The 12,212-nt window shown below is 36.9% G+C and overlaps 1 protein-coding gene across 1 annotated transcript in view; it reads right to left on the bottom strand.

Moving 5' to 3' along the window:
- PIK3C2G (phosphatidylinositol-4-phosphate 3-kinase catalytic subunit type 2 gamma) overlaps positions 1 to 12,212 on the bottom strand; it is a 417,122-nt gene that overhangs the window by 138,286 nt on the left and 266,624 nt on the right. The window contains exons 20-22 of the mRNA XM_012559647.2: positions 9,529 to 9,621; positions 7,938 to 8,067; positions 487 to 623 (exon numbers count right to left, since the gene is read on the bottom strand). Of these exons, the coding sequence (XP_012415101.1) occupies positions 487 to 623; positions 7,938 to 8,067; positions 9,529 to 9,621 (360 nt within the window). The remainder of the gene's footprint in view (positions 1 to 486; positions 624 to 7,937; positions 8,068 to 9,528; positions 9,622 to 12,212) is intronic.

Raw genomic sequence — 12,212 nt, 5'->3', positions numbered from 1 at the left:
GCAGCCAAATACAACAGTACATTTTGTTCTGAAATATAAAAAAATAACAACCCTGTTATACATTCTTTCAAACCACTGAAAAAGGAAATCAACCAGGAAAAAGTAGCACATGGCAGAAAAACTGTATGCAAAGAAATGAGGGAGGTTTATAGCAATTTGAGAGGGTGTACATGTAGGTGGAGGTTAGTTGAAGGAGGTAGTTTCAAGGGTTATTTTCTCTGGGGTTAAGATTACTGTAAGGAAGGCATCTGAGTGAAGAAATCCCTAACTGATAGTCAGAAATTCCATCCACAAGGAAAACCAAACACAGAAATTTTTCTCTAGTTAATATTCCATTTAAATGGGGTCATTATTACTAGGATGAAAGACTGAGTCAATTAGAAATCAAGGTATATTTAATTTAATATTCCATAAATCAGAATATCTAAGGGACTAGGTCATATTCTTATGAAAGTACATTATCTAAAATTAGAGAGCAAGACAAACCTTTTCATAATCTGCCCTTAAAAGGTTGTGCTGACTGAACCACTTTTTGATTGTATTTTCTTTCAGCGGTCCTATCAGTCCAGAATGGCGATGGATCTTTGCTAGGGTTACAGCATCAGGCACCATCTGCACTAATCCTGGTTGATAAAAGAAGAGATTACGGAGACAATCTTTTTTCACAGGATGAGGGCTACTTAGGAAACATATCTTGATTTGTTTAACAACACAGTAGTTATCAACACTGCTTCAATTGCTCCTTTCCTTTCCAACTCTTCTGAAGGAGCCCTATCTAGACAGGTCTTCCTATTAACTCTTCCTAACTACCTAGGGAGCAACGAGGCTACTGGTTGTGTTTGGATCAGATCTGTCAAAAGCAGCTTTAATTTTTTTTTTTTTTCTAGAACCATGGTAGAGAACAAATCTAGCAGGTCTCTGTCTCACAAAAGACCTCATAGAGTCAGTAGAGTAGTGGATTAATTAACACATGGCTTATGAATTCATTTACAGTTTAAGAAAGGAAATTCATGGTCTTATAACAAACATTCATGACTTAAGTGAACCAAACACAATCCCTAAGCAAATATTTCAAATATAAAAATCAATGTTCAGGTGAAGAAAAGCTTTACTGTTAAATGTTACGTTTCTGGGAGTGAACAGAATAACTTTGCAGCAAACACTTTGAGAGCCACCTGCTCCTTCTGAGTCAACATTAAAGAGCAACTTTAATAATAATTTTTTAAAAGGGAGCATATACTGATTGAACTTAAATGGGACATTTGCCCCGAATGGCCATGTATCCAACAAGGTCTTTTTTCATTGTGTTTCTAAGATTACTGGCCCGTAAATATTTTCAAGCCTTCTGGTTTTTATTTAGTACAGAAGAACAGTTTAGATCCAGTATTTTAAATTCTCCCAGGAATAACGTCCACAAAACAAATCATAAGGCACAATTTTGTAAATAAAGTCATCGAAAGGAATTAAAGCCTAGGATTTCTAATTTTCACAATCTTGACAAATGCAGGAGTTGTAAGCTCAAACGCCCAGAGAGACCAGAGACAAAATATATGAATATGGAAATGGCTGAGACTTTGAAATTGAATATTTCATGGTCTATATAAAAGCCTTTAAATTAAACAACAACAAACAGACCCTGGTGATAGCAAACAAAACACTTCTCTGTGATGACCTTGGCCAGTGGCAACTGGTTTGCCTTAATCTCTGTTGATATCCATGTGGTAGCCTAGCTGCGACCATTAGGTTTCTACATTGCTGGATGGGAAAGAAAGTCAGCATCCTCAGAGACAAGTCCTGGACGTATTCTCAATAACACTTTTCCTTTCTTTCCCAGGAATATTCAGCTTCTGCCCAGGTTTTCTCATGTGTGTTAAGAAAGTGAGCACATGTAAAGCATTATATTTTGTCAACAGGTGATCAATAAATACTACTTCCCTTTTCCTCTTTCTAATCCTGCAAATTTCCTTCTTCACTTTTCCAGTTCCTCTATTTAAGATTTCCTAAAAGATAAGTACCTCCTACGTGGTTTCTGAGTGTTTCACTGCTGCCTCACATCTGACCATGTCCAAAACCAGGACTTAGATTATTGTGACCTTTAGATAGTGTGCTGTAGCAATGCCAGTTACTCTTCCAACCACATCTGTCCTCAGGGAGTCAATCTTTGCTAAATCCCAAGTCATTTATCGTTAGCCTCACATTGATGACTACCCAGAAAAACTTGATCCTAATTTATAACAATAATGATGGCTAAAATCTGCCCATTAATTAAAACTATAAATTGCGTTTTATACATTTTAAGCTAGTGTGCATCATACACACTTTAAATACTTGTAACACGATTGTGTGTGCCTTGGGTAATATGTGTGGTTCCATTCTTATAGACCTCTATTACAGTGTTTCTCAAGTTTTAATCCACATACAAAGCACTTGGGAATATTAAAACGCAGGTTCTGATCAGTAGGGCTGGGGTGGGGCCTGAGATTCTGCATTTCTAACAAGTCCCCAGGTGATGCTAAGGCTGCTGGCCCGTGGTTCACGCTTGAAGTAACAAGGCTCTTACGAACAAACCTTTTCAAGGTGGTTCTCAAACTTGGGTGTGAATCAGAAACACCTGAGCAGCTCTTTAAAATTGCTGACGCTTCAGCCCCTTCAGTGGAGAATCTGATTTAGTACAGTTCAATTATATCTACAGGGGTGGGAGTCGAGTTTATCTATTCCTCCAATTCCCCAAAGTGATTTTTATGCCCATCAAAGTTGGAGAAGTGACGAAATAAATCCTAAAGAATTTTTATTTGCTCTGGCAGTCTCTCCCAGAGCTCCCATGATATCACATACAAAGCAGTCATGAGAATGATCAACAGTATGTTGATGAAGTAATGGAAACTTCCTGCCTCTTGTAAATTCTTCTTAAGGGCAGCAACTGTGTTTAGCTCATTTTAGTATTCTCCACCTCACTTTGTGACATCTCACCTTGGAATATAATTAAAAACGAACCCTCTTCTCCTAAAAAAGACATTTGATTTAATGATCCCTATTTTTCTTGATGTCACAGTGGTTAAGCATTCAGCTGCTAACCAAAAGGTCAGCAGTTCGAATCCACCAGCTGCTCCTTGGAAACCCTACAGGGCAGTTCTACTGTGTCCTATAGGGTCGCTATGAGTCAGAATCGACTGGATAGAAATGGATTTGGTTTTCTTGGTTTTGTTTATTTTTCTTGAAAAATATTTTGCCAGTATAATGCCCTTGGATATCTTACAATTATTGAAGGTTGCTGGTGGATAGTGGGGAAAAATATTTGTTTTATGGTATCTGCAATTATAAGCAAGCCTACAGTTATTTTTGGTGAATCATTTTATTAGCTTTATGATTTAGCCTTGGTTACATTCTATGATTGTCAACTGACAAATGAGTAGATGGAATCAAAGAATTCCATTGGGGACAGTGATTTTTTCAATTTCTGAAGAAAAGGTGATCCATTTGACATAAAAAGCTCAGCTTGACTCACCTAATATCATTCTTACACTTTCAATACACTGAGATATGAAAGATTTAGGTCAATTATGTGAGAAAAGGGAGGGTGAAACTCAAGGAATAATTTCATGGTAAAAATGATAAAAGACTTCTTTTTTTTTTTAAGGAACTAGAGCTTTAGACCACCACGTACCTGTCAGTCTGTCTACTATGACAGATTGTGTGTTGCTGTGATGCAGAAAGCTATGCCACCAGTGTTTCAAATACCAGCAGGTTCACCCTTTATGGACAGGTTTAAGTGGAGCTTACAGACTAAGACAGGACAGGAAGAAGGACCTGGCAGTCTACTTCTGAAAAAAATGGCCAGTGAAAACCTTATGAATAGCAGTGGAACATTGTCTGATATATGCCGGAAGATAAGCCCCTTAGGTTGGAAGGCACTCAAAATATGACTAGGGAAGAGCTGCCTCCTCAAAGTAAAGCTGTTGTTAATGATGTGGATGGAGTAAAGCTTTCAGGACTTAATTGTTGATGTGGCACACTCAAAATGAGAAGAAACAGCTGCAAACATCCATTAATAATTGGAACTTGGAATGCACGAAGTATGAATCTAGGAAAATTGGAAGTTGTCAAAAATGAAATGGAATGCATAAAGATCGATATCCTAGACATTAGTGAGAGACATGGGCTGGTATTGGTCATTTTGAATCAGACAGTCACATGGTCTACTATGCTGGAAATGGCAAATTGAAGAGGAATGGTCACATTCATTGTCAAAAAGTACAATGCTGTCAGTGACAGGATAATATCATTACGTTTACAAGGAAAACCAAATTATACACCAACCACTAACACCAAAGATGAGGAAATTGAAGATTATTACCAACTTCTGCAGTCTGAAATTGATCAAACATGCAATCAAGATCCATTGATAATGACTGGTGATTGGAATACATTTAAGCTGGAAACCAAGAAGAAGGATCAGTAGTTGGAAAATATGACCTTGGTGATAAAAATGATGCTGGAGATCACGTGATAGAATTTTGCAAGACTAACATTTCTTCATTGCAAATACCTTTTTTTAAAAAACAATATAAAAGGCGATCACACACGTAGACCTCACCAATGGAAAGCACAGGAAATAAATCAACTACATCTGTGGAAAGAGATGACAGAAAAGCTCGATATCATCAGTCAGAACAAGGTCAGGGGCTGACTGTGGAACAGACCATCAACTGCTCATACGTAAATTCAAGTGAAGTTGAAGAAAATTAAAACAAGTCCACGGGAGGCAAAATATGACCTTGCGTATATCCCACCTGAACTTGGAGACCATCTCAAGAATAGATTTGATGCACTTAACACTAATGACTGAAGACCAGATGAGTTGTGGGATGACACCAAGGACATCAAACATGAAGAAAGCAAAAGATCATTAAAAAGACAAGAAAGAAAGAAAAGACCAAAATGGATGTCAGAAGAGACTGAAACCTGTTTTTGAATGTAGAGTAGCTAAAGCAAAAGGAAGAAATGATGAAGTAAAAGAGCTGAACAGAAGCTCTCAAAGGGCAGCTCAAGAAGACAAAGTAAAAGATTATAACGAAATGTGTGAAGACCTGGAGTTAGAAAACCAAAAGAGGGGAGGAACATGCTTGACATTTCTCAAGCTGAAAGAACTGAAGAAAAGATTCAAGGCTTGAGTTGCAATATTGATGGACTGTATGGGCAAAATATTGACTGAAACAGAAAGCATCAAAAGAAGATGGAAGGAATACACAGAGTTACTGTACCAGAAAGAAATGATTGATGTTCAACCATTTCAGGAGGTAGCCTATGATCAAGAACTGATGGTTTTGAAGGAAGAAGTCCAAGTTGCACTGAAGGCACTGTCAAAAAACAAGTCTCCAGGAATTGATGGAATACAGTTAAGATGTTTCAACAAACTGATGCAGCCGCTGGAGTGGCTCACTCATTTATGCCAAGAAATTTGCAAGAGAGCCACCTGGCCAACTGACTGGAAGAGATCCATATTTGTTCCCATTCCAAAGAGAGGTAATTCAACAGAATGTGGAAATTATTGAACAATATCATTAATACCACATGCAAGTAAAATTTTGCTGAAGATCATTCAAAAGCAGTTGTACAGTACATTGACAGGGAACTGCCAGAGTTCAAGCCAGATTCAGAAGAGGATATGGAACAAGGGATATCATTGCTGATGTCAGATGGATCTTGGTTAAAAGCAGAGAACACCAGAAACATGTTTACTTATGTTTTATTGACTATGCAAAGGCATTCAATTGTGTGGATTACAATAAATTAAGGTTAACATTGTGAAGAATAGGAATTCCAGAACACTTAAGCAGAACCTGTACATAGACCAAGAGGCAGTCGTTCCAACAGAACAAGGAGATAATGCTTGGTTTAAAGTCAGGAAATGTGTGCGTTGGGGTTGTATCCTTCTACCATATTTATTCAACCTGTATTCTGAGCAATTAATCTGCGAAGCTGGACTATATGAAGAAGAACATGGCATCAGGATTGGTAGAAGACTCATTAACAACCTGTGGTATGAAGATGACACAACCTTGCTTGCTGAAAGCGAAGAGGACTTGAAACACTTACTGATAAAGACTGAAGACTACAGCCTTCAGTATGGATTGCATCTCAACATAAAGAAAACAAAAATCCCTACAACTGGGCCAATAAGCAACATCATAATAAACAGAGAAAAGACTGAAGGTGTCAAGGATTTCATTTTGGATCCACAATCAACGGCCATGGAAGCAGCAGTCAGAAAATCAAAGGACGTATCACATTAGCCAAATCTGCTGCAAAAGATCTCTTTCAAGCATTGAAAAGCAACGATTTCACTTTGAAAACTAAGGTGTGCCTGACCCAAGCCATGATATTTTCAATTACCTCATAATTAAGTGAAAGCTAGACAATGAGTAAGGAAAACTGAAGAAGAAATGATGCCTTTGAATTACGGTGTTGGCGAAGAATATTGAATATACCATGGACTGCCAGAAGAATGAACAAGGCTGTCATGGAAGAAATACAGCCAGAGTGCTCTTGGAAGTTAAGATGGCAAGATGTTGTCTCAGTTACTTTAGACATGTTATCAGGAGTGACCAGTCCCTGAGGAAGGACATCATGCTTGGTAAAGTACAGGGTCAGTGAAAAAGAGGAAGACGCTCAATGAGATGGATTGACACAGTGGCTGCAATGATGGGCTCAAGCATAATGATTGTGAGGATGGCGCAAGACAGGGCAGTGTTTCATTCTGTTGTAATAAGGTCACTGTGAGTTGGAGCTGACTTAACGGCACCTAACAACAACAACAGAACTTTAGAAAGGGGTTAGGAACGGGACTCTTGGAATGGAAGCCAGGACCCTATTCTCAGAATCAAAATGGTCGAGTGGTGTGATTTGTAATGGAGCCGTCCTGAGGCATCAAGTCGCAGTTAAGCTAACTAGAAGGCTAACTAGGAGGTGCTTCCATGCTAAGATTCTAAAATCTCAAGTCAGACTTCCTGGGGTACTGAGTCTGCTGGTGGAATCATGGGAACCGGAGACAATGATAATTCTTCTTTTGTGATGATCTGTCTAAATTGTCATTGTACTTGAATGAAAAAAAAAAATATCTACATAGTCTAAGCCCCTTTTCCAGTCTACAGTTTCATCTCTTTATTTATGCATATATATCTGCTATAACTCACACTAGTTAATTTAATAACATCCTAAGTGGCAATGATGACATGTACAAAAGATTGTAAGATAGCTTAACAATTGTTTTTTCTTCAATTTAACATGATTTTAATAATGTACAACTTTAATTTCTGATGCTTTGGTAATAAGCTGGGTGGGCCGTTGACATTATTTTCATTGGAAATGTGTACAAATGTAATTGTATCTTCGTATTCATCTCCTGGCTTTCATAAAGGAAAAAAACGCTGACGTATGTTCAAAAGTTTGCATATGTGGCCATCTTTGACTGTTGATATTATGCTTTACTCAAAAGTCATTCTGAAATTAAACATAGGTTTATAATGTATTTGGAATTTTTCAGAATGCTTTTAAGTTTTTGCAACTTTGTAATTACTGTATTAATAGGGAAAAATTGTATTTTTTTGAATGAGTAGGATTTTCTAGTATTTTCTTACCAAAAGGAAAAAATAGGTTAGTTATTAATATAACTAATACTTAAAGATACACACAAGAAAGTCATTGTTAATATTTAGATTGTCAAGGTCCTAATTAATATCTAAAATCACATTATACTTACATAAATTATTCTGGCTTACAGTTTCTGAAAATAAAGCATTTTTTTTTGTTTTTTAAGAAGAAATTTGTATAGTTCTTTGTATTTCTGCATTTATTGAATAAAATTAAAGCTGTGGAAAGTTTGGAGAATGCATGAGACTAATAATGTAAGTCAACCCTGCTTTCTAATCTATACTGACCTTGGCCTTTTCCTGTGGATAGACATCTATAAATGACCATTTGCATATCCAGGCCCTCCTGCAGCCAAATGTTGTCCATCACTTGAATAATTTGCAGAACAAGCATATCTTGGCGAAGATCATCTCCTGTCTGTTAAAAACAAAATTACAGACTCTAGGTTTCTCCCTGAATTCTATTAAAAGCAATCAAACATAGTGTATGCCATTTTTTCCCTGGAAAATTTGCAGCTTGACTTAGAGTGGTTTCAATTGTTTTATTAGCACTAAGACTACCTTGTGTTTCTCACAGAAGAGAAAAGAAAATAAAAATTTCCTTTAAATGATTACAGAAGCTTCCGCCATCAAATTAAAAGTGCTGCTTGGAAGGTTATTCTCTGATAATAATCTTTCAATTTATTATCCATGTGCAATTTCTTAGATTGAGCATTGTGGAGAGGCTGGACGAATGTTTATCCACATTTCAAACTCAGTCAAGAGAGATGTCTTTTTAAGTGAAACATTACTTGGTATGCCATAAGCTCATGTACTGGTATGCAGGCAGAATACCAACAGCTTCTTAACTAGGAATATAAATAGCACATATATGATTCATGAGACTTTGAATCAGTGAGTTCTCTTATTATGAAGGCAGCTAAAAAGTCTTTTGAGAAACCAGACTTTGACAGTAATAGAAATGATAAAGGGGTGATTTTCAAGCATAGGTGAAGAAAATGGACTATGTCCAAAGGGGAAGGATAGTTTTATGCTTTTACACTAATAAGCAGCTTGGTTTTGAAAATGTTTTCCAGATTATATGCAGAAAATTCTGCCAAAGGTGACTTTTTTTTCCCCCATCAAAAATGCAATGTCACAGGACCACTAATGCTTGAGGTTACACAGGCCAAAGCAAATGGAGGAGTGTGCTAATCATTATTCCCCCAAACAGACAGTAGAATGGACCAAAAACTCCACTATGAGCTCTTACTGAATAGTTGGCTGAACAACTGATTAAATTAACTGGCTTACTGGCAAAACCTTACTTTTTGCTTACAGCTCTATCTCCAGTCTCTCTTTCCTACCTCTCATATTAATGCTGTTCCTATCTTTTACTCTATTTTCCCATGATTTCCATGATGAAGAATGAAATGACTTATATTTACTTTTTATTTAGGAAGAAGAAAAAAACCTCAAATTACTAAAATAAGTAAATGTTTTTGTAGATAAGAATTTTTATATTAAATTAACCTATGTCATTTGAGTTCACAGCTAATTCTGTTTCTATTTCAGTACCTAGGCCAAAAGAAAACTACATCCTAGGGGCTCACAACATACTCAATTTTCTGTGCCACTCAAATGTGACTGTATAATTTCATTTACTGAAACATATCCTCTTAAGTCTTGCCCTGAAGGTTCACTGGCTTTAAGCTAGTAATGTTTGATTTATTGCCAATCACAGTTTAGCATGTACTGTAATTCTGTAAAAATACAGAATCTAAAATAATTGGGAAACCTTTGTGTTGCCAGAGGAAAACAGCTAAAATAACTTGTTTTTGTGAGTAATACACCAATTGTTCTGCCTATGGGATCAATTATTCTAGAAGGACTACTATACCTTAAAAATAATGCCGATATTTTTGCCCATTGGATTAGCATTGATGAAAGTAATCTTCAATGGCAAAGCATTAGATGTGAAATACGAACATGCCTATAAGAAGAAAGCAAGAGAAAAATGGTGAGTAAAATAAAGCAAAAAGAGGACTTTCCCTGGAATCATCGTCCCTTACAGAATTTGTTATAGGAGCAAATATAACACATATGAATAATTTTTACACTCTACAGCAACAAAATCCTGTATTTATTTAAAAAAAAAAAACAACTTTACTCTACCAACCAGTCTTTGCTTCCAAATTGAAAAGCCAAACTTTTGGCAAGTTGTAAATCTTCAACTTCATTTTTTCTTCACTGAACAATGATGATATGTTTGAGGTTTAAATAACTAAGCAGTATGTAAGTATTGGACTTATGCTGGTCGGTTAATAGCTAAAAGTTAAAATCCCTAGTTTTAAAAATGTATTTCCCTTTAATAATTTTTTCCCTGCAGCATACTGATACAGAGTTAAGAAGACCTGAGTTCAAATTTGGGTTCTGTAACTTATCAGCTTTGAGACTTTGGGCCAGTCTGTATCCTAGTATAAAATGGGAATAACATTCCTTACCTCACACATTTTTATAATAGATCGATGAGCTAATGGATATATAATGCCTTTTACAGTGCTTGACACTAACCACAAACAAACACGTTGCCGTCAAGTCGATTCCAACTGGTAGTGACCCTGTAGGACAGAGTGGAACTGCCCCATAGAGTTTCCAAGGAGCACCTGGTGGATTTGAACTGCTGACACTTTGGTTACCAGTCATAGCTCTTAACCACTACGCCACCAAGGTTTCAGTTACTTTTAAAAAATCAACAGATTTCTCCTTCCATTCTTGTTAATCAACATTTTCTTATCTTTAGAAATAACAGTACAACACGTATGTATTCTTCTCGTCTCTTTCAATTACACTTTGCATTTCCATTTCCAGCTTTATGTTATTGACTACTTCCTTCTTTGTTTCACTGATGCTTATTTTCTGTTCATTTTCCTCCAATTGTTTGAGTGTTAAAAGGCTGTCTGTTTTTAGGCTGTTAGGGAGTTCACGTTGAAGAGTTAAATCAATGCTGAATAAGGAAGAGGACTTGATGCTTTTGACTGATCAACTTAGTAAAATATGACATCAATACATGTTGAAAGATCAGTTTGAATGTCATTATTTCTAAGGAGTCTGAAATTTGTAGAAGCTGAGAGGAAAGGATCTATTTCTTAACTTACCGATCAACATAAATCTAATTTAATCCCTAACCAAACACAACCCCTAGCTTACTGAATCGATTTGAGTTTTTGTAGTAATGAGTGAAGCTGCTTGTTGAGTAATGGATTCCTGCTGCGAGAAATCAGTTAATCAGGGATCGCGTCACCTTCTGTCATAGATATTGAACTAGGAAATCCTGTATTAGGCAAGAAATGTATCTGGATCAACGGTTTTCAAACTCTCCTCATTCAATTTTTGAAAGTCTCTTTGAAGCACCACATGTCCAGAAAAGAGACAAAGGGTGAAGGGAGGCCGAAGGAAAGGCTTAGCACTTTTTCTTAACCATGTCATCCAGAGCTACTCTGCTTTCATTGTTTTATATTTTGGTTTTCCACGTGGAATGTATTTTTTTGAGAGTCAAGTAAAGAAATTACATATTCAACTAGTACGTGTAAACTGTTATCTATATATGCTAACAGAGACAGACACCACGCCTGCCGTCAAAGAGTCTACAAAAAATCGGTAGGAAGTAGTTATATATGCATTAAGTTAGAATAAATTACAAGGCAATTTATGGACAGTTGAATGTAGAAGCATTTGAAAGTGAAAGTCTTTAGGAGATGAGGTGGATCTTGCAGATTGTGATGGCAGATTAGTAAACAGGAAAAAAGTTTTTCTAGGTAGCCTTTTCTATCTACTTTTTAAGCTTCTACTCTAAAGAAGCCCTGGTTGCATAGTGGTTAAATGCTTGACTGCTAACTGAAAGGCTGGGGGTTCAAACCCACTAGCCACTCCACAGGAGAAAGGTGTGGCAGTCTACATCCGTAAAGATTACAGCCTTGGAAACCCTATGGGGAAGTTCTACTCTGCCCTATATGGTCACTGTGAGTTGGAATCGACTCAGCAATGTTTTTTTTTTCTTTCTTCTTTGACTCAAATTTAGATCTTAGGCGGGGAAAAAAAAGAGGAACCTGTACATAGATCAAGAAACAGCTGTTCGAACAGAACAAGGGGATACTGTATGGTTTAAAGTCAGGAAAGGTGTGTAGGTGTGTGTCAGGGTTGCATCCTTTCACCATACCTATTCAATCTGTATGCTGAGCAAACAATCCAAGAAGCTGGACTATGTGAAGAAGAACGGGCATCGGAATTGGAGAAAGACTCATTAACAACCTGTGGTAGGCAGACGACACAACCTTCCTTGCTGAAAGTGAAGAGGACTTGAAGCACTTACTGATGAAGATCAAAGACCACAGCCTTCAGTATGGGTTACATCTCAATTAAAGAAAATAAAAATCCTCACAACTGGACCAATAAGCAACATCATGATAAATGGAGAAAAGACAGAAGTTGTCAAGGATTTCATTTTACTTGGATCCACAATCAACACCCATGGAAGCAGCAGTCAAGAAATCAAAAGATGCATTGCACTGGGCAAATCTGCTG

Source organism: Trichechus manatus, unplaced genomic scaffold, assembly GCF_000243295.1.
Source record: "Trichechus manatus latirostris isolate Lorelei unplaced genomic scaffold, TriManLat1.0 scaffold00289, whole genome shotgun sequence".
NCBI classification, from domain to species: domain Eukaryota; kingdom Metazoa; phylum Chordata; class Mammalia; order Sirenia; family Trichechidae; genus Trichechus; species Trichechus manatus.
The sequence above is the reverse complement of the archived record's forward strand: the minus strand, read 5'-3'. Positions and strand labels throughout refer to the sequence as shown.